This window comes from Parus major, chromosome 6 (assembly GCF_001522545.3).
Source record: "Parus major isolate Abel chromosome 6, Parus_major1.1, whole genome shotgun sequence".
Taxonomy (NCBI): domain Eukaryota; kingdom Metazoa; phylum Chordata; class Aves; order Passeriformes; family Paridae; genus Parus; species Parus major.
Genome location: NC_031775.1, coordinates 8,514,037 through 8,537,121, shown reverse-complemented (window position 1 = coordinate 8,537,121; position 23,085 = coordinate 8,514,037). Strand labels below are relative to the sequence as shown.

Here is a 23,085-nt window from a genome sequence, read left to right as displayed (position 1 = left end):
CAAACTGGATTTTTCCTGATTTGATGACATAACTATCTTAAGCTGCTGGAAAAATATGAAGGTAACTCATTATAAAATGAGTAACTTCAGATGTTGGGGAGAGAACAACGACTTAGAGCCAGAGGCAGCAGGTTGGCCAGCAAAGAAGCCTTTTTGTGTGGAACAGAGACATCTCCATGATCTCTCACACTTTGTGCATGGCCTTGGGACTGGAAGTGGCAGGGTCTTGTGCAGTCTGTTCTGTGGTGTTCTTCCACCTTTTGCTTTGGTGCCATGGCAGTGCAGCAGCTGTTGCCTCCTGCCTCGCCGTCAGCCCGCCCTCGGTCTCTCAGTGCCACCCGAGCTCTCCAAAATATGTCTCGCCCAGGCAGGAAAGAAAACTGGGTCACAGGCAAGCCCAAGTAGGCCAAGTTATTGCTATTCAGCTGCTTTTGTTTGAGTTCTCTTCAGCCTCTTCAAGTCTGCTTATTCTTTTCATTAAGCTGTACTCAGAGCTGTGGTGTTTCAGCAGTGTTTGTTCAAGGCTCAGGACCTGTGGCTATGAGCTGTCCATCATGACTGCCACAGAGAGTAATGTGAATATTTTTAAAAGACATGAGGCTGAGGGATGCAGAAAGGGCTGTCATGTAAAGCTTGAGTCAGAAAACACTTGGCCATTACTGCTTGGCAAAGTGAGCTTTGTGTTAAAATGTTGTGATGAGCCAGAGGTAGTGCTTGCTTCTGGCACGGTATTTCCATTTCCAGTTTTTTAGATAAAAATCATGACCAGAAATGTTACAAAGCACATCAGAAGCTGCCCTGTGCTGTTGGAATGACTATTGTGTATGACAGCTTCTGGCTCGTAAAACCCACCCAGGCAGCCTTTGTAGACATGTTTATTACTGGTGCCTCCAGACAGGCTTTTGTTGAAAACATTTGACATTGGTGTAATCTGTCCTTCAGCTTCCCACAGAGTGACTGTGCAAAGCTGCTCCCTTTCATGCAGTAAGAAAATGATTCAGGAGCTCCACAGTCAATTGGTTGAGTGCCAAAAACTTCCAGTGATTGTCCTGCTCTGCTCTGCACTGGTGTGATGTGTGCAGATTTGGGCACCACAGGATAAAAGAGACATAAAACTACTGGAGGGTGTCCAAAGGAGGGCAGAGGATGGAGAAGGGCCCTGAGGGGAAGCCGTGTGAGGAGCAGCTGAGGGCACTTGGTCTGTTCAGCCTGGGGAAGAGGAGGCTGAGGGGACACCTCACTGCAGGTACAGCTTTCTCCTGAGGGAAAGAGGAGGGACAGGCACTGATCTCTGCTCTGGGGTGACACTGACAGGAGCCGAGGGAACGGCCTGAAGCTGTGCCAGGGCAGGTTGGGGTTGGATATCAGGAAAAGGTTCTTCCCCCAGAGGTGGCTGGGCAGTGGAACAGGCTCCCAGGGCAGTGGTCACAGCAACAAGGCTGGCTGAGTTCAAGAAGCGTTTAGACAATGTCCTTGGGCACATGGTCTGACTCTTGGGGTGGTCCTCTGCAGGGCCAGGGCTTGGACTCCATGATCCTTGTGGATCCTCTGCAGCTCAGGATGTTCTGTGACTGTGAATCCATGAATGGACACTGCATGGGCTCACTGGGAAGCCTGCCCCAGCACCCAGCTGTCCCCATGGGAAGAGGCTCTTCCTCACACCCAGTGGGAAACTTGTTTCAATTATAGTTTGTTTTGTCCTTCTGCCCTGTGCTGCTGACTTCATTTCTCAATAACCTTCTCAGAGTCAGAGATAATTTGGTATTTATTTTATTTGTAAGTCCCTTTTAGCTTAAAAGTCGTTATGTGTGTCATTCTGATAATACTTTTCCTATTGCTGTGTTTCTTATTATTCTGTAGACTATAAGAAATTATGTTATGTTTTGTATGGTTCCATATAACCGTGAATCCTTTTGAAGTAGCAAGTCTATGGATTTTTTTCTGAAAATTACTGTGCTTCACTCACTAAAAAAAAAAAATAAAAATCAGCACATGTAAGGGATTTTGAAATTTAAAATGCTATTAGTAAAAAATGTATATTTTTAGTCAAGGAAAGAGTGGCAAAAGTTTATCTTCTCTTGAAGGGTAGTACAACGTTTACAAAGCTTGTGCATGTACCTGCTTGCCTTTAAACATGTGTTTGTATCCTTTTGAGCTGCAATTTACACTTGTTTAAAATCCACCTAAATATATTAGTACAGAGAAGTTGGACTATATATTGGGTTTCATATACATCAGCTGACAGGCCAGGAAGAGGAATACAAGTAATTCCTGTGTTCCCAAGCACCGTAAAACTTTCTTTTAGCCAGGAGCACAGTTAGGGTGTGTTATTGCTGTCGTGCAGTCAGTCAGTTGCTGGAAATGCCCTCCTGCAGTCCTTCTGCAGCACAGGGCTGTGCTGAGGCTCGCAGGCAGCAGTGCCAGCATCCCACACCCAGACAAGCTGGCATTTGAGCAGCTCGGCTCCGGCAGCTGCTGCCAGCCTGCAGCCACTGCCAAGCTCATGAGGCAGATCCCTCCTCGTGGGTGAGAGCTGGGAGTGCACTGCTAGACGTTCTGTGGGCTCAGGGCTTCACTGCATCATCCTAGCACTGCTACTGGCATTAGGAGACTGTGAGCACCTGCCAGCGCTCAGGATGAACGGCTCCGTGCCATCGCTCACCTTGGCAGAAACGCTGGAGGATTAAAGGAAGAGTGTAGCTGCTTACAGACACCATATTTACTTTTCTCTCTCTGCCAGCACAGCCTGGTTTTCTCTCTGATCATTTGTCCAGCCTAGACCTGAGTGTTGCAGTCATTGTGGTGAGCAGAAGTGCACTTTCTGTGCTGGGGACCTGAGTGAAGGGATTTTTTTGTGACAAGGTGAGGGGGATGCCAGTGTGCCTGTAGAGGTGAGGGCAGAGCACACTGAACCAGATCTCTGTCTCAAAGTTCCACTGGCTCATGGGGGCAGGGAAAATCAGCAGCAGAAATGTGCACAAAAGTCCTTCAATCCTCCCCATGGCTGGGAGCTGTGAGTGGAGGTGGCCTCACGGGGAGCGCAGACTGACACACCGCTCCGTGTGAAGGACACTCTGTCGGCCTCTCCCGCTTTGTCACATCCATCCCTGAGCGCTGGCTCATGGGAAGGTGAGGCTTGGAACAAAAGGAAGGCACTGCATAAATACATAGTCCTGTGCCTGCAGAGTCTTCTTCAGAAACTGTAGTACCTCAGTGGGAACACAGTGTCCCTTGTCACATCTTTCTTCATCTGACTAAAGCCCTTGTCCTTACCCTCTGAGTCCTCACCCTCCAGAGCCCTCCAGGCAGAACATCACATTTCTCTTTAAGTGTATGAAAAGCAAAATATGTTGCAAGTTATTAACGATCATTTTCTGTGGTTTTACTGTCACTGCTCTCACCACATTTAAAAAAAAAAAAAAAAAATCTATAAATGCACCCTGGTTAAAACAGTAGCAGTCAAAAGAAATGGCACTTAATTATGATATTGGTTGACTTGCTGCGAGCTCCTGACAATGTAGCCATCAGCAATAACTGTCAAATACACTTTGGCAGCTCTGAGGTTAGCTTGAGATTTGAGTGGAATGTTCAATACCAGCAATTGAGCAAGATATTGGGAGAAATTCCAGTGACAGGGCTTTGTTGATAGGAGCAATGCAAGCTGAGATCAAGTAAAACATCATTTGGGAAATTAAGATGTTATTATGTGTTAGTAACGCCTAGGATTTTAGGAATAACAACCCTCATCAGCTAAGGAATTACTAAAGCAGAATTAAAGAATGCTATTGCTTTATAAAGCCATAATATTTTTATGTAATAAACTTCTCAGAAACTACCTTTATGGAGTTACATAGAAAACGATAATGTCACTTATCCAGGGCCTATTGCACTTAATGGTCTTTGGATTTATCCATATATATATATATGTATACATCCTAAAGGAACCTTGATAAACTCTAGAGTAACTCAAGCAGGAAGTTTGTATCTAAATATCCTTCCCTCTGGTTCCTCCAGCACTAAGTATGGCTGAAGAAGGGCCTCAGGAGAGCTGGAAAGCTCAGCTCAGCATGGATTTTGCAGAAATGGAAGGTCATAGTGCAAGAGGAATAAAGGCAGAATGGAAGTTTCACTTTGGAAGATTTTTCATGCTGATGGTGGGGGGAAAAATATGTTAGCAGAGATATTTTAAAAGTGCAGAACCATGTGTGGTTATAAGATTTAGCATAAAAAATAAGGACAAGAAGGGAAGGTAAGAGAATTAGAGAAGATGCAGAGAAGTGACAAAAAGCAGCCAAAAATTAAGATGGGAAAAAGGAGTGAGTCATCATTGTGGAGCAGGATACTACACCATTTCCCACACATACTTCAGGCTCTCATACAGAATTGTAGAGCTCACACGTTCTGTCAGAGTAAACAAGAGAACCAGCTGGAGGCAACCCTGTGCCTGTGCTTCAGCAGGGAGCTTGGGCCAGGTGACCCCACCAGTGATCCCTTCCAGCCCTACCAATTCCATGAATAATGGAATTATTCACTTTCTGTGGGAAATCTATGGTTTGAAAGGCATCTAGGACATGCTGAATAATTGATATCCTGAAAGAATATATGTGGAAACCTAAGCACTGCGAAAAAAAACTTCACCAAAACCAAATCCTTCTGGAAGAAATGTTATTATTATTTGTTTAAAAACAAATCACCATGCAGTTGTAATATTTTTCAGTCTTCAAGCTTTTGTTTATTTATGCTTTGAAGCTTTTTGCCTCCCTAAGACATGTAGTAGAAGTTGGAGATGCTTGGAGCTGTGATTTTCTGTAAGCAAAAGTGGCATAAAGAGTGGAGTAGATGATACAAAGAGTTGATTGTAGATCGAGTAGATGAAGTCTCAGATATTAACTCAGAGGTGTCAGTACCTAGCACACAAATGGGTTTAACTGTAAGTTCAGTAGTGTTGTGCACTGCTTAGCAACAACTGCAACATCAGGGTGTTATCAACATGATTCTCTTACTGAATCCAAAATACAGCACTGTACCAGGAAGAAAACTGTCCCAGACAAAACCAGTAGCTATTAGTTTTAGCTACTGGCTCAGTACCGAGGTGCTAGCAGGCAAGGGTGCTAGAAAGAGGCTTTGCACCACCTAAACGTGCAGACCACTGAAAAGGTTTAAAAACCCTCCTGCTGTTCCTCTGGAATGTTCTCAGTGTGCTTTTGCAGTTGGTTTCTTTGGTATTGCTCCACTGCCATTCATTTTCTGGTGGCTGCCTGAGTCACAGGTGCTGGTGCTGTCCCGTTCATGTGGATTCTCCCTGCTCCCCTCATTCCCTGGGAAAGCACTCACACAGCACTGACATCAGGGCTCTCTCTTGTGCAAGGTGAACACACACAAAGCAAAAGCACAAAGGGAGGGGATATTGGGCTCTGAAGTTTCTTCCCAATGGCAGAACAGGGGGACAAAGTGTCCTGCCTCATTGTGCTGGAAAGGTTTGGTTGTCTGTATTCACTGGTGTCTAATTCCTCGTGCTGTCCTCAAACTATTTAATTTTCATTTTTTGTAGCAAGGGCAGAGCTCTGTGTTCAGAAACCAGTAGGTGCTTATGGGCCTAAATGCTGATGGCTCATAGAGTTATAACTGAGCTTGGCTTGGTGACGAGTGTCATTTTTGGCCTATGCCCTTCTGTACTGAATAGATGACAAAAAAGCATGGTGCTCTGTGGGGTGCCAGCCCCCTCCATTTTAGACACGATGTGGTATTTTGGAGGGAAGGGAAAGAGTTTCTTTGAAAATGCCTGCTGCTTCCCTGCTGCTTCCCTGCCTTTTCTTCCAAGAGCTGCTCATTGCTTTTCTCTGCTACAGCTCAGCTGCTGGAGTACCACAGCATACAGAGCCACGTGCAGCCCTTGTTGCCCAGGAGGATCTTGCATAAATCTTTAGCTTTCTATCTCAAATCTGCAAGCTTTCATGTGTGATTAGGGCAAGAGTTCATCTTCTTCAGGCCTAGCTGTTTGGCCCATAATTTCACATCCTATTACCATGATACTATTTCTTCAGTGCCCTGATGTTTTAGTAGAAATGTCCTCAACAGTGGCCTAATATAAAATAGAAATGAAATGTTTCAGATCTTTTAGTGGTTTCTTTTCTCTCCACCAGCTATCAAGTTTCTCTCCTGTGGGACTCCTGCTCCTTAGGGGGCTGTTTCTTAGCTGCTTATCCCTTCCACACATCAGCAAAAGTGCAGGCAGCCATCAGGCAGGAAGATTACTGCCAGAGGATCACAATCTTAGACAGCTTTACCCTTTTATCATAAGTTTTTTTTCAGTGTGCTCATTGTCTAAAATATCACCATAGATTTTTAGCTGTCAGCCTCTATTACCCAGATAAGTTTTTTTTCCCTTTTATCCACACTGAAAATTAAGTTTAGGGAAGGAGGAAGAATGGTCTTCGTATTTATCTTTTTTCTTATACTTAGAAAGCTCAAGTTAAAACATGTATATTCAGGTTGTATCAAAAATTAATAAGATAAAAAGAAAGGTTCATATGTAATTTTAATTCATTTAGTATATAATAAAAATGTATTACAGGTTGGCATACTGGCTATATTTTTGCAATAGTAGAAAGTTTTGGAAAAACTTAGAATTGCTATAATAAATTCTAAAACTGAATTGTTCAGTAAGGAAAATTAGAGCTTGCACACAGAACTGATGAGATTTAGGTAGTGAATTTGGTTAGTGGCTGACCTTATCCATCTTGGAAATAAAATGAAAATAGATAAAGTTTGTAATAGGATTGGTTTGTCTTACTTGTAAATTGTCAATACAAAAGAACTTGTAACAAGGATTTTTCTTAAAAGGAAAAAGTTACCTCTCATCCCTTCGCTTCCTGTGGGGCTGTTTCAAGCCTAAAATTTAATGAATATGTTTCAGTGAATGTACTTAGAAGTGGCTTTGAGAGTTTGTTAGATTTGAGTTCTGGATGTAGCTGGCACAAATCCCAAATTCCCTGCAGATAAACAGAAAAAATAGTTTCTTAGGATACCTAAGTTAAAATTAATTTACCTTCAGAATTAAGATCTTGCTGTTTGAAAGTGCTAATCAGATTTTCCCTTTATTACCAGTAGTGCTTACTAAGAATACTGGGACCTTCACTCCTGCGGTAACCATAGACAAAACAAGACCTATATAAGGTTTTGTAGTTTTTTGGTGGTTTTTTTTTTTTTAGTTTTGGGTTTCTTTGTTCCTGGTGGGGGGGGTGATTAATTCATTGCTCCATTTTTAATCCCAAGCAAAACCAGTGCCAATGTAGCATCAATGCTGTGGAATCATGTACTCAAATGAGGTCTGTCAGACATGTTGAACAGTCTGTCTTTCCTTTTCTGTCTTCTGTGTGTGCAGAAATGATCTCCCCAGTGTTAAATGCCAATAGTCAAACAATGTAAATATCATGCAGTTGTAATATATAGCAGGCTGCATCTGGCTCACTTTGCTTTCATTAAGACCCTTGTGCTGTGGACGTTCCACTTGTAGAAGAAAATGATTTTGTTCATCTTTGTTATAATCAGAATTATCGAACAGTTCTTCCCAAGAGAGAATCACTGTGAAAACCATGAAATGTTTTATGAACTTTTGCCAGCAGAAGTCAGCTTGCTTTGTTTCCAGTCTGAGATGGGAATCTGTGCAATTAACCTTGACTCCGTCCTCTCTGTAAACGATAGCAGATAAAAACTTCTGCTTCTGATTTGGGGACCTAAGTGTCTTGAATCCCTTTTAAAAGGGAAATTCTACCCAGACAGATGAAAGTCTCAAGGAATAAAACTCAGTGTATTTTAAAAGTAGCTAAGACTTTGTAAAAACCATGATATTTTATGTGAAGTAATCCATATGCTCTTAAAGATGTTGGAACAGGATTGTCTGGGGTGCGTTTATCTATTTCATGTTTTTGCAAAGACTTCATTCCTTTCGAGGTTAATATGTTTACATTACATTTTGTCATGTTAATCTCTGAAATGGGAGAGGTAATATCCCTGTGGTTACAGAAAGAACAAGGGTCTTGACTTTGCCAAGGTCAAAGAAGAAATTTGTGAACTGTGCCTTGTAGCATCTCAACTGTTTCGCTCTGCCTTCGCACAAGCCACAGCATATGGCAGAGAATCTGTACAGTAGGTTTTTGCAAGTGCAGGAACAGAGAAAACTCTTGGGAGAGTGGAATGTCTGATGCTGAGGCAATCACAGATTTTGTGGAACATGCAGGCTTTTTTTACTCTCTTCATGAATTAAATTTAGAATGCTGTATATAGTTCAGTACTTCTCACACATAAATCTGAGTATATTGAGAAACATGCTTTAACTACTCTCTTTTAACTTGTGGGAATCCATGTTTTATTGAAAATCTTGATATTGTGAATGAGGTTTCCATGTAATCATCCCCCATTGTTGTCTGTGGGACTTTGAGGCTGCTGGACACCAAAGAGAGTTTGAGTATCGAGGTTCACTTCAGAAGTGAGGTTCTGGCTCTGCAGGATATTCCAGTATGATGTGGAATTGAGGTGTGGCAGGAAAGGCATGGGCAGGGCATGAAGGGAAATGCAAAAAGCGTGGTAGTGAGGCCACAGCAAAGATCACAGTGCCCAATTCACTGCCTCTGCACGACTCAATTTTTGCATGGGGACAAAAAAAACCCCAAAGCCTTGCCTGCATGCTGCCATGTAATCTATTGAGGAAAAGCTGGCTCTGTGCACATGGAAAGCTATTGGGTTTCATGCATACCAATGACAAGATAAAGGGTTTCCCATATTTATTTATAGCATGCTGTTACCTGCAGTAATGCAGAGTGAGTCCTTTTAGGAGAAAGGGGTGAGGAAGGTAAGGGGATGCTGAATGCCATTAAGGTTTGTGCTGTTTGGGCTGGGAATAAAAATTCTAGCATAAAAATTAATCTCCACATTTATTATTTTTCATGGGAGGTTTTTCTTCATGGAGCAAAGGTTAAGTAATGCATTTGTATGGTAAATGTCATAATTTCTCAGTTGGCTTGGTTTGAATAGTCAATAATTATTCTTTGTGATGCTTGTGACCATATTGAGATTTTATTCAAAAGCCATTGAAGTAAGCACAAGGGGGAAAGTTACTATTTTTGTTTTGTTATTGTTTGGTATAGGCCACATGCACAATGCTGTTCTTCATATTTGAAATCCCTTTCAAAGATATTTCAACTCACAACAATACACAAAACACACAATAGAACCAGAGGATCCAGTGATTATGGCTGGTAATGATAATGTGGATTTAGGTGCTGACAAAGCCTATATAATTAGTTTTAATTAACTCATTTTTTTCCCCCTCAGTAATATGGTTAGAATCATACTAAAGGACCTTGTACCAGCATTCTTCCTTTTATAATAAAGTCACAAAGAAGAGGCCAATTTCAGCTTGTGTGCAATGAAAAAAACTACCATATCCTTTAGAAGTAAGAGTCATGAGAAAAATGTTTCTCCCCTACACTTTTTAATCCTCTAAAGATGTATGTTCATGCTTCAGTGGGTCTTTCCACATGTATAAAGCAAAAAGGGTACAGCCTGTAAGAGTAAATTTTAAAGAGCAAGAGAATTTAAATACCCAAACCCCCTAGAATACAACGTGTACTTTTTTTCCTAATGAACATGAAATTTAACTGTGCTGTGAGCCATGGGTTAGTGGCAGTCATCTTGTGTTTCATAATAGCAGCAAACAAGTGAGATAAGCTTAGAAAAATTTCGTAGCAGGTTGGAAAATAAGAAACAATCAGTAGCAGAATTGAGAATGGGCTCCACATTTAAGGGGGCACAAAGTGAGTGGGGATTTATCTTTGTGAACTCAGCCTTGCCACAGGCACCGTGTTCCGTGTGAGTTTATCTTGTCTTCATGTTCTGAAAAGACCTTTCTTTCCATCATTTCTATTAAACAAATAGTCTGCATCTACACAGTTTGCTGTGTTACTTTGCAGCACTGTGGTTGTATTTTTTCTCAGTAGAAGTTGTGTATTTTTTGTAATTTGAATGCTTGGTGAAATTCACATTCTGTAGTCTTAATCCTCAAGTGGATTATCTAGGAATATCCATGGCAGTTTATATTTTGGTTTTTAGCAGAAATATTTTCTTGGCTGCTCATTAAATGAGGAATCCTCTCCCGTGAGTATTTATTTGAACAGACTGTAATTGAGGCGATGTACTTCACAAGGAATATATGAATATATGTGAATAAAGAGAGACTTATCATTTCAGTCACACTTTAGTTTACCTTGGGAAGTTAGTTTCAGTATGTAAATACGTGCATGCACCAGCTGATGCCAATCCTCGAGTGAAGGAGAAGGAATTTGCAGTTCTTCTCTTTTCTGCACTTTGAATTTCTGCAGGTTTCTGTTATGTGAGAGCGCAAGTGCTTTGCTGTCCTCAGCTACAGCCTTCTCCAGATTCAGGCTGGTTTTGATGCTCCTTGTCTGGAGAGGATCTCAGCTGTGCTACCTGTGCTCAGCACATTAGTGAGGTTAAATCAAACAAACCATGAGGAGACCTGCTGAGAAAGACAGATTACATTGCTGTTAGTAAGGTGAATTTTAAATAAAGCCAGTGTGGAAGATTAGAGAATGAAAAAATGTAGAACTGATTATATTTAAAGATGTTGGAGACAAAAAAATGGTGGAATCCGATACGTAAATAAATATTTAAAAGATGTAAAAATGAACAAAGGTGTCTAGAGAAATGGAGTGCAGTTAATCAATAAGAACTTCTTTAAATATGCACTGTACAAAGTAAACAAAAAGGAAAGAAAATATTGATCAGCATGTGTTGAAAGCTGGTGACAGGGATTAATCTGACTACACAAAAGACTTAAATCTTCACATAGTTGTTTCAGCAAGATAATATTGTCTGGTCTCTGAATTGCTTTTATCTTGGTAAGGCTTATTCTAAAGCATCTTTAACAAGGCAGTGATCACTATTGAGGACTAACAAAAGAGCATAGCTGCATTAAACTCACAGTTTCTCAAAAACAAATAGCAAGAGAAAATATAAAGTATTTACTGAAGGCATCTGTTGAAAGAAAATCAAAATTAAGCCTATTTGCACACATTAATTGAATGAGTTTGTTTTCATAAACAGATTGTTTAATTGTTATTTATATGGAATGTTTGATTGAAACTGCAGTTCATAACTATATATGGTTTGGTTGTGACTTAGGCAGTAGGTGCTGAAATCAGTATTTAGGCAGAACAGGTTCACAGTTGCTGAAATGAAGAGTTTTTGAATGAGTTGCAGTGTTATTACATCAGTGTAGGAATTCAAATTTGTTAGATTTGTGTATTACTGTGGAAATGGAAGGTAACTGTGTTTGCACAATTGCTTTTAATAGCAAACAAATTAAACCCCAAACATTTAGTTCAGTACCAATAAGGATTTACTGTCTAGATCCAGATTTTTTACTTCCCAGTGAGGAATAGGCCTAAAGGAACAGGAATCAGTTTTAGTGCAAAACAGGATTTCCTCCTGAATTACAATTTTTCCAGTTATATTTTAGACAGGTGAAAAGACTATTTGTTTCTTTTTAAGACAGTGTTTTAGAAGTACAACTTTTATAATTTCATATTTAAATGATGAGGAAATGTCAGCAGAAGCTGAGGACATTTTGTATCTTAGGAATGGCTTCTGGATCACTGTGGTGTTTGGGAAAGCAAGTAGGCAAGTAATTAAAAAAATCAAGATTTGATACTGTAATTTCATTTTTAATAGCTTACAAAAAAAGAACTGGGACTTACAAGAGACAAATGCTTGTGTTTAAGATTCCAAATGTTTAGTAACAGCACTGTGATATTCATTCTTGAAAAATTAATAATCAGTGCTGATTAGGATGCTGTAGATGGTCTTCAGCGATTTGCCTAGATTTACCTTGGTGTTTTCATGCAATTATCTCAATTCACAAATTACCTGTTGTGAACCTGAGAGTCACAACCTTGGAGCTGCTGCAGCCTGCTTGGCACGTGTGCCTGGTGCTCACCTCGGTGGGGAGCTCCAGCCTGGGGAGGAAATGGAGCCTTGTGGGCACACAGTGCTTGATAATCCTGTGTGGGCTTTCCACCTGGAATATGTGGATGGAAATACTGCTTTGTACGCTGCATGTTTGGAGGAACCAGTCTTAAAAAACAGCAACCTGTTTGCCATGTTAGCACTTTCAACTGGAAAAGTGGTTGAAAGAATAAACATAAAATATAACACTTAAGGAGCTGTTGAATTGAGTGTGTGGATCTCCAGTTGCTTATCAGCTCCTGCCTGCTGTCATGAATGAGTGTTTTCTCTTATTTACTTTGCTATTTTTCTTTTTTTTACTTTCATTCTCTTTCTGTTTTAAAGTTACTTAGACTATTATGAGATTTATAAAGAAAATTTGGGTTTTTTAAAAAAAATAAACACTTATTTACACAAAGCAATATCTGGTGCTTCCTAGTAAAATAGTCATTGGGTTCCATGCCAGTTCATTGAGTTAATTTTTTTACTCTGGCATGTTTTGCATAAGCTCCAGGACATGGGAGTAAGGCATTGTAATCACCATCCAAATAAAAAAAAAATAAAAAAAAAAAATTACATTTTTGGGGTAGTTAAAGGAGAACTCTGACTCTTGTGGGACATTAAAAGAGCTCTGATGTCTTTTTCTCCTTAAGCCAGAAAAACTCAGTGGTTGTAGAGCTCTTTATCCTATTGATGGTAAAATGTTTTTTTTAGAAAGAAAAGAATATTTTGTTTCTTTTTTGTTTAAGAAAAGCTGAAAACCAACATGTAGGGCAGAGAAAAGATTTAACTGTCCTGATTGTCATTATTATGTATCTCTCAGAGTGTATTTGGGCTATTTTTTAAAACTTCCCGAGGAGGCCACAACTGCACGAACCTCACCTAGAGGAGAGGTTCAGAGCAGCATCCGCTCTGAGGAGGAGGAATTAGCTGGCCCAGACCTCCAAGTCCCTCGTATCTGTCCATTATGGGTGAAACCACGAGGTGCTGCAATGGCCTTTTTGCAGGTGCTGTTTGCTGTGCTTTCCTAACTGTGCCCTTTGCTGCCCACAGAGAGCGAGGAGGTGTACCAGCGCCAGGTGCTGTCCATTGCCTGCATCGTCTTTGGCATCGTCGTGGTGGGCATGCTTTGTGCAGCTTTCTACTTCAAAACAAAGTAAGAGCCTTCCTCTGCTGCCCTGGTTGGGGTTTGGCTGCTGTCCTTTTCTCACAGCCTTAGGGTTCTTCAGCTTCTGCCCTCCTTCTGAAGTTGCTGCTATCTCTGGTCTGGCTACAGCAGTTCCCCATGGCTACACTAAGACCACCCCAAAACATACACAGGAGCAACACGTGTTTTTCTTTCTATTTTCTGGTATCAGGAAAGGGCAGATTGTGTCATTCCCAGTTCCTTTTTTTTATTTGACAGTAATAATTTTGTGTCTTTTACTATCATGCAATAATCACTTGACTCTCTGAAAATGACAGCTTCAACATACCATCTCCTTTATGCATTTCATTTCATACCCCTGAATGTCCATTTCTGCATGCTGAGGACAAAAGTAAGGTTAGAAATGCAGAAACAAGTCCTCTGCAGATATCTGTAACCTGTAGCTAATACAGCAGCCCGTGATGAAGATGCATATTAGTATCTCTAACACAGAAGCACTTTGGCCTATCCAAGTACAGTGAAATCATCTGGACTAAACTATTTTCAAGTTAAATACTGTCCACTCTATCTTTTATCTTCCCAAATGAATATTATTTTATAATATTTACTGTTATGTGTGTAATAATATTTATTTATCTATAATATTTATTGTTATGTGTGTAATCTGAGTTGCAAAAAACTCATAGCAGTTACATGACACGCTTGTCAGTGCTCCTGTATTGATAGATATATTCTGAATGGTGGTCATTCTTCATTCCTGTTCCAGCTGGAGCTAATGAGAGAACACAAATCAATATAAAAAAGTATCTGGTACCTGTGTGAGGCTAGTCAGGGTGGCTGACTATCAAAAATGTGAAGGTTGGCACTATTTAAAAGTTTGGATGTTTATCTGAATCCCCCTTTCTAGAATTTATTTTAATGTCTAGGAAATTTAAAGAGGAATGGATTTGATTTAGAAATAAAAATTTAAATTGACATTTATATCCAGGGGGGGGAAAAAAAGAAAATAAAGATAAGGAGGTCACCAGGTCTTTTTTACCCCTTTTTCTTCCCCTCAGACTTCAGGGGTAGGTTATGAGTGAAGATTTGAGTTGGTTCACGTTTTTTCTAAATTATTCTGTTGTCTTGAGGGATTTTGTTTAATTGTTCTTTGGACATCCAGTGTGTCAGTCATGCTAGCTGGGAAGGACAGACTGGCAGGACAGTTCCTCCCTGTACAGCAAACTCCTCTGCAGTGTAACTTGTGAGCAGAGACAGCCTCTTTGGCACTGCCATTAGAAATGTCACTATGCATTTTACATCTGCAGATCTTAGAAGAAAGAGTGAGTGAGAATCTTCCTGGGAAGGCTTGAGGGTTTTGCTGATGAAGAGAGTTTCAGAAAAGGCAGGATGGGATTGTCAGGAGGAGGAACATGCCATCAAGTGACTGAGCACACTGTGAATAAAAAGCCCCTCCGTTATTCTCAGTGCCCCTCTTGGTCTTGCCCTGCTGTAGGGAGTGGTGAGAGCTGGGTTGGGACAGCCTCCAAAAGACCCTGGCTTTGATGAGGAGGTGAGGAGAGCTACGTCTGAAAATAATGACTGGAAATAACACTTGAAAGAGGAACTTACAGGACAAGGGGTTTGGGGCTCTCTGCATTATAAACACAAGAGTTACTGAGAAGAGTTGAAGCGGGCTGGTGCCAGGCTCTGGGAACTGAAGTTTGGAGAGTTATGAGAAAATGAGCACCCCTGGTTCAGTCAGGAGGTCTCAGACAATGTATGAATTGAGTAAGGAGACTGCTCAGTCCCTAACATCCTGGCTGTGGCTCCTTGTGGTGCTGTCCAAAAAGGAAATAAAAGTGTCTCGGCTGGGTCTCATGGGGGCCAGGTAAAATTGTAAATGTAAAATTGGCCAATGTCTTCAGGGTGTAAAACCCAAGAAATTTGAAGTGCCCCAACGCTTATCATATGTTAGCTTTTAGTCAGCAGGTTTTTGGGAGCTTCTTTTTAAGGCATGTGTACCCTGACTGTGCTTAAGAATTATCAAAGCATTCCTGTTGCATGGGGGTTATCTTGGGGTTTCATTTGACGTACAAGAAATTTAGAATATTGCTAACAGAAATAGAAACTCTGAACAGGGCATCCATTAAGAGAATAGTTTCCATGAAGATCCTAACCCTCACTTACTTAGTCTGACAATTCCATAATACCAGCTGCTAGAAACAGGCACTTCCCTATATGCCATTGAATTAAAAGTCCTTTTTTAAAATAGATTCAATCTGAGAAAGTTTAGGACTATAATTAAACTCTCTGCCCTTCCAATTATTCCTTTTAGGTTAATCAAGAAAGTGCTGGAAGTGTTAGCAACAGACGAAGAGTACAGTAATGGGCTGCCCTTTACAGCTTACACTTTTACAAATGACTAGTGACTTTATTTCTTGCTGAAGTAAGAACACTTCACTGCCAAATAACTCTAGTTATAGTTATAGTAGAACACATAAGGCCCATTTGTTTTGAAAACAAAAATTATAAAATAAATTTATTAATCAGCAAGTAACTTTGAATTATTAATGGTTTCTAGTTTTATAGCTGTGCATCCTATAGTTTAGCAAAATGAATATGCATAAACCTGATATTAATGTTAGGTTGCATGAACATAAAAGCAAATTAATGACTGGATTGTTTTTCTCAGCAAATTACCTTCAGGAATTTCAATTGTAGTGTTAAAAATTGCAGTAGCGAAGCTGAATATTCCAGTTTACTTACATGTGTTTATATACATAGAAATAATTCTATTTATTTTTCTAAAGGATCTAAAATCAGTTTTGTTATTTTCCTGATTAAATTGTCATTTTTTATGTGTATGAGAGGTTCCTAAAGTCTGATGCAGTGATCATGTTTCACTATCATTGTTCATAACTTATATGAAGTCATGCAAAAATTTCCTGAATATTCCATAACCTTTGTGGAGACTAACATGGAAGAGGCTGGTTTTCCAGTAGGACATAAGAATAGGTGTGCTACTTTCCTCTGTGTATGTAATTTAGCTGGTTGGAAAATAGTTGTTCATAAAAACTCTAAAGTTGCTTTTGTGAATCTCCCTTGGAATTTTATGAGAAGCTGAAGAGCTCATTTAGACATTTTACCAATTAAATTATTCAATTTCATTGGATTCAAAAATTAATGGATATTAAAAACATTTTTAAAAGAGATGTTTCAGACTCAACTGACTAATTTAATTTGACACTATATTCCTTCAGATTATATATCTATTCAGATTATTCCAATATTAACTCTACAAGTTTTGGCTAAAGAAAATTTTGAAAGTTTTTTTGTGCTTGAGAAATTATTTCCTCACCTACCTCTATTCATATATTTTACTAATTATGAGCTTGTCCTCGGTGACAATACTCAAAACATGCCACTCCTTTATAATATGCTTACAATATAAATTCATTCTTTTCCATTTGCTTCAAAATAGGATGCAAGTAGAAAGCCTAAAGAGGTACTTAGAGTCCTGGATTTGTTATGGCTTATGACCTGCACTCAGGAAACAAGCTGTAACAGAGGCTTTTAAGCAAGTACTTACAATTTGTTGAATATAAGCAAATGCTTACATTTTGTCATACTAAAGACTATTAAAAATTATGTTATTAAAATTGAATATTTGAACTGTGATACTTCTCACCACTTACTTTCATATTGAGGGAACTTGTCCTCTCTCACTGCACTGAATACACAAGTCATTTCTGCTTTCTTATACCTTCCAGGAGTAGACACATATTCCTCTGTGAATAAGAAATTAAAATTAATTTTATACTTCATTCAGTGTCAAATTCAATGCCTGACCCAAGATCCTGTCAAACTTACTGATGTCACAAGGCTTTCCACAATGAAATTACCAGAAATGTTTCAAAACGCTGCTGAAGCTTCTTTGCTGAAATATAACTTTCAGTATAGAAAGGCCATATTTTCTTTATCTCTTATCGACATTTGCCAGAAATCACTTCCTTTGGAAATTTGGCTTGGCACCAGTTGCTGTCCAAAGCCTGCTGGTGGCAGAATGAAATGCTGCTACTGGTGAGTCCTTGGCATTACTGGGTTGTTTCCAAGGCCATTGTAGGTTCACTGCTGGAGATGCATCTTCTGGGGACAGAAAGGAAGCAGGGAAGGAAGGAAGGAAAGAATTAAAATGGTCTTGTGAAGTTTTTGCTCATAATTTTTAAAACTGATAGTCCCAGATAATGTAGCTTATCACAAAAAAAAAAAAAAAAAAAAAGGAAACTGATAGAAGACCTTAAAGGTATTTTGCTAACAGTTTTTCCCAGCTGAGATAACTTTTTGCACAAGATAAAAGTAATATTTAAAGTTTGCTGTCTCATATCCTCTATCATGTACAGAACTTAAAAAGTGTTTGTCACTCCCACTCAATATAGTGTGGCAGAAACAGAAAGTCTTTGTTAGCAGTATAGTTACCTCCTGAATAATGCAAGGGATTCATCTTGTGGTGTTCCTAGCTCTGACAGGGTGGATTATAGTATGAGTCAAAAACATGGCCTCAGAGGCCATACTGATGTTTTTTCCAGGTTCAAGCATATAAGCAGAAGCTGCTCTACACAAGATGTGTTATAGGTCAAGTCTAATCAGCCAGGAGAAATCTTTGATTCTTCATCAATTTTTGTAGCCTGCAGGGGCTAATGCCCATTTTATTTGCCAAAACCTCTTTTCCAAATCAGAGCAAAATGCTTTTTTATTATTCAGACCGACTTGCAAGCTATTGTTAAATGCTCAGTAGAATCATCTCACAAAACTCTGCACTAACACAAGGAGCATACTCTTAGAGTAATCTGAGAATAGAAGGTATTTTAAAACAGAAGAGAGAGGTTTTTTTCCCCTCCTTTGTCAAGCCTTGCCAGGAAACAACCGCTGCATTGAAGTATCACACATGAGTCAATTAGCTCAGCTGGCTCATCCAACACGGTGAAGTTTGGAACAAAGGGAGATGTGGCTATAAAAGTATCATGGCTGTAGCAGAAGATCAGGAGCGCTCTTTCTTACACGAGTTTTATTTCTCTCTGCAGGAAACAAACAAAGCAAATTCACGAACAGCTGAAGGAAACGCAGAATAGGAAAACCTACAGCCTAAATGCTTCCAGCATGATGGCAAAGTCGGAGTGTATGGCACAAAGCCAAGTCCAGCTGCAAAATGTAAGTAATCCTGCCAGCTACAGCACTTAATAGCCTGGCTGAGTTCCTGCTGCTGATGGCAGCACATCGTCATGCTGCCATTAACATCTGAGCAATGGGAACCACAATTCTCACCTCTTTCATAAAATGCTTTTTCTATCAGGCCTCTTAATGGAAATCTGGGATTTTTTTCATAAAGTTATTTCAATGGATCCTGGTTCATGTAGCAGAGTTTGCTGAGCCCCCCAGCTCTGCATTCAGCAGTGGAAATTACTGTTATAGTTTCCAGCAGCACCTGAGGTCATATATGTCTCTGTGTGTAGTGGGGGTCCTTGAACGTAAGTGATGTAGTGCCTTCCAGTAATTTATGATCCTGCATGAAAAAAAATAGAGATTTGTCACAGTTAATTCAGAGTAAATTCAAAATCTAGAACTAAATTCACCCATGTAAACAAATGCCCAAGGGAAGACCATGCAGATGGTCTCATTTTTCTGGGTCTTTAGTTAAAGGTACTTTTGTTTGCAGAAAGAAATTAGTCTGTTCAAAATAAATTTGAAATATATTTAATCATTTTATGAATATAATTATATGTAAGTCATTACAGTCTCACAATCATGAAATATTTAAAGCATGTTTGAAACAAGGAACTTGAAGACAACCCATTTATTTAGCCCTGGTATTTTCTTTAGGAAGGTATTTTCAGTATATGTCATTCCCTTTCCCCCAGTCACACACAGTCAGTGCTGTCTTTACTTTGAACAAAGCCTTTGGAAGGAGGATCCTGGTAGCAATATAATAGGAAAATATAAAAGATGTATTAAAACCTTTCTAAATTATTAACTCCTTCTTTTTAAAAAAAAGTATCTTAGTACTGCTCAAAGGAATGACTATCTTATTTGCCAGATTCCATCAAAATAGTGGGACTTCAGCTAAAGTGAGCACTCATGCCCACTTAACCAAAGATTTCTTAACTCCTAGTTTACATCCAATTAATTTAGAGATAAATATAAGCCCTTTTAACCAATTTAGAGCAAGCAGAGCCTCCCTGCTAAGACACAGAGGCTGTCAGAGTGTTGCTTGTATTCACTGAAAATTCTGTTTTGTAGGAACACCATTGTGGTGGTCCTGTATATGCTCATGATAGGCTTTGTAATTCAGGAAAAATGTACTCTTTCAAGAAGGAAGATGGCTCCACTCAATTGACATAATCACAGCTGGGGGAACCTTGTGCAATTTTTTCCTCTCACTTTCAGTCATTCAGCCTTATATTACTTCTAGCACAAAAAAAAAAGCTGTTGGGAGTGTTGTTGGTTGTAATGATGGCAACGACAGGTAAAGTTCATGATCCTTTTGTTCTAGCCTGTGAAACAAGCCTTGGTTAACACAAAGAATATGCTCTTTGCCATTTTCTCACTGTAATTCAGTGCAATATTTTGTCATTTTCTTTTGCCATAACCATAGTGGCTGAAATAGCAGTCCATAGATTCTGGATGTAGTGACTGAGCACCATCATTATTATATTTACTATTTTAATCCAAATTTGCTAATTAATTTTAATCCAAATTTCTAATGCTGTGCAGCCTGACATTATGAGTGCTGGTAATTAACACACCATTTTCTTGTTCTTGTGGCTGTTTGCAGACAACTCTTTTCTCCTTGCCATTAATGCATTCTCCCTTTGGGAAGATAGGAAGGAAGAAAAACAGAATGACCTTGTGCAGGATGCAGTGTAACAGTGTAATAAGGGTTTCTATTATCAGGAAGATTTTAGTGCAGGAATGCATGCAGGCAGCTCATGAAATATTTACAAAACTTGCCAGATTGGAGTCTGGGGGGGAGGGCAGGGGTTTGGTGAGGCAGTAGAAAAGGGACTTTGGAAAGGTATTTTGTAGGAATGGCTGAGAGACTCCTTCAGAGATAAGCTATCTGCCTCAGGTGGATGTGATCCCTCTGCCATTCCCATCTGCAGCTGCTACTGCATGGGCCTGGGGAGAAATCCCAGTTCTCTTCATTTCCAGGAGCTAATAAATAAGCTTAAATAATGAGGCCAGTTATTTTTTGGAGACTACTCCCCCAGTCTGGCATTTTGGTTTAGGTAATCCTGGGAGTTGTCTCTTTTCCCACTCCATGTGCTCCCCCTACAAGCAAGAGAGTTTTCCCATTTACGTCACCTTTCTGTCTTTCCCTTGAAGATTATCCTGGATTTTTCTCTTGTCTCTTTTGAATAGACCTGGTGATGCTTTCAGGCTTTTCACACAGCTCTTTCTTCTTCTCCAGAGGAGAATGCTTTTGTGGAGACCTGAGAAAAGTTGCATAAGGTTCCTTATTCTCGATGACTATTCTGAAAGAGCCATCACCTTTTGACTGAGAGGTTGCTATATTTAGTAAAGGTACATTTATCTTTCCAAATGTGTTGCTTTAGAAGGAGGTTTAACTTATTTCCCAAGGCCCAGGGTATAGCAGACAGGGTTTCAAGTGGTTTGTGGCTATAAAGAGCTTGACCAATCTCAGTGAAGTAATTTTTCCTCCCACACTCAAATGTATTACATGTCCTCCACTCCCTGCCTCTGCTCATATATAAGTGAAATAAAAGGTTGGATTTTGTCAGGACAGCTGTGTTCTCTCTGAAGTCCTGCTGCTCATCACTGGCAATTGTGCTTATCTGTAACAAGTCTTATCCTCGGTACAAATTTCATTGTTTTCTTAGAGGTACAAATTAGATGAAAAATACTGTGTACTGTAAGAGGTATCCATAAATATCTGTTTGAACACAGCTCCTAGGATTTCCTGAATCTCCTCCAAGTCCACTGCTTTTCCCAAACATTCCTGGCAGCAACACACTTAAATTCTTGCTGGATGTTTCTTGCTAGGGTTTCTAGCCTCTTGGATTTAAAGACTAATGCACTGGTAATCTTGCTATAATTCTTCAGCTAGGAAGTGGTAGATGTGCCAGCTTTTAATTCAGGATTTTTGAGGTACACAGGAGACTCAGATTAATTTCACCTAATGCATTAAATGTGGGGCTTCCCAAGTATTATGTACCCCTTCCCAAAGAGATCATCCTCCTTTCAAGAGATATTTAAAGGGCTGCTGCAAACAGTTAGGTGTCCACATAGTCAAAAGGAAGGAAATTGTCATTCTCCCCATCTAGAAAGACAAGTACTTGGTGCACCCTCACACACCATGCAGGAGGAGGTGGGGTGGCTCCTGATTCCTATCTGCTTTTTCCACATAGAGTAGAGGGTTTCTTTTTAAATTCTCACAATTTGGTAAATGTGTCATGGAAAAAAAATAAAAAATAAAAAGAGTCAACTGAAACCTTGACATTCCTTTAGTGATTCTGAGAATTGGCATGGCTTTTTAAAGTGGCCTTTTTCATCCTTGTGGTTTTTAATACCTTCTCCCATGGTACCAAGGGGATCTATTAATTTCCCATCACTTTCCCTCTGAGGTGGTTAATATGCTTTTCGTGCTGTACTGTGTGGTTTCCATTTTCACTACACTTGTTTCTAGAGACTTGCAACCACTAGCTACAGGTTTCTGAAATTCTTATAATGAGGGACAAAAAATGCTCCTTTTTCATCTTGTTGCCTTTTGTTCATAGTAGTAGGAAATAAAATCTTTTCAGTCGCTGTGATAGAAATGCAGTTAATATATGTCAAGCAAGAGATACTTTAAATCTTTTAAAGGATTACTCTGTGGTTTTACCTCAATTACCATTTGATCTATCAGCTAAGATCAAGAGCAAATTTCCCATTTCTGTATCACATGACTATTTAGGAAGAGCTGCCAGCATAGACAAATCTGAGTTTACTGCCCTCTGTCTAGAGCCAGAGTTGGCAACAAAACATAGAGAGCATAGGGGAAGGGTAAGGATGTTAAATGTACCACCTGGTGAGCTTTTGAGCAAGCTGAGCCCCCAGAAAAATCACTGGCTCTTTTCCTCCTTGAGGCAACCTCTCTGAATGTCATTTACAGCTGACCCCTCTGCCTTCTCAGTTCTTTTTGAAATGGGATCCCACATCGCCTCCCTTCCAATGCCACATGAATTTTTGGACCTTTTACTGTTTTGGGGCAATTGCTGAGGGGGAAGAGCTAAGTAAAGCCCGGGAGAGGGATGGGTGTTTTGGTTTGCATAGCACCAGGCCAACAGTGCCAAGCTGCCCTGCAGCATTCGAGTGGCTTTGGTCATCCCTGAGCCCTGCATTTCAGAGCTGGGGATTCAAGGTGTGCAGCAGAGGAATTGTGCTCACAGCAATGCAGCAGGTCAGTGACAAAGGCTGAATTCTTGTCTCCTGGCTCAGGCTGCCTTCACAGATTCACTTAGCACTAACTAGCAGGGGGCGGAATTTTTATTGTCAGAGAGTTGAGTAATTGCGTGTAATAGGTTATTTTCTCCTTGAAACAATGAAAAATTGGAAATTCGCAATTTTTTTTTTTAAATCTATCATTGTTCTTTAATTTATTTAGCCATATGCCTCAGTGTTTTTCAGTAATTTCTCAAAGAGCCAATAATTAACAAAGAAGGCAATAAAACCATTAAGAAACCCGAATACAGATAAGCTTTCAGTGCTGCTTTCACCCTACTGGAACAGGCCTTTGAAAGGGTTTCACAGCTTATTCTCCATCATGAGAATATTCAGCAGCTCACAACAGTCAGAGGTGTCCATGGAGCTCAGCCCAGGTGAGAAGTGAGCTGTGAGAGCAGCAGGCTGAGCCCTGCTGGGACATGGCTGGGGAATGA

At 39.8% G+C, this 23,085-nt stretch overlaps 1 protein-coding gene across 1 annotated transcript in view; it reads left to right on the top strand.

Moving 5' to 3' along the window:
- NRG3 (neuregulin 3) overlaps positions 1-23,085 on the top strand; it is a gene marked incomplete at its 5' end in the record, with an annotated part of 360,517 nt that overhangs the window by 303,010 nt on the left and 34,422 nt on the right. The window contains 2 exons of the mRNA XM_015632454.2: positions 13,078-13,180; positions 18,235-18,361. Of these exons, the coding sequence (XP_015487940.1) occupies positions 13,078-13,180; positions 18,235-18,361 (230 nt within the window). The remainder of the gene's footprint in view (positions 1-13,077; positions 13,181-18,234; positions 18,362-23,085) is intronic.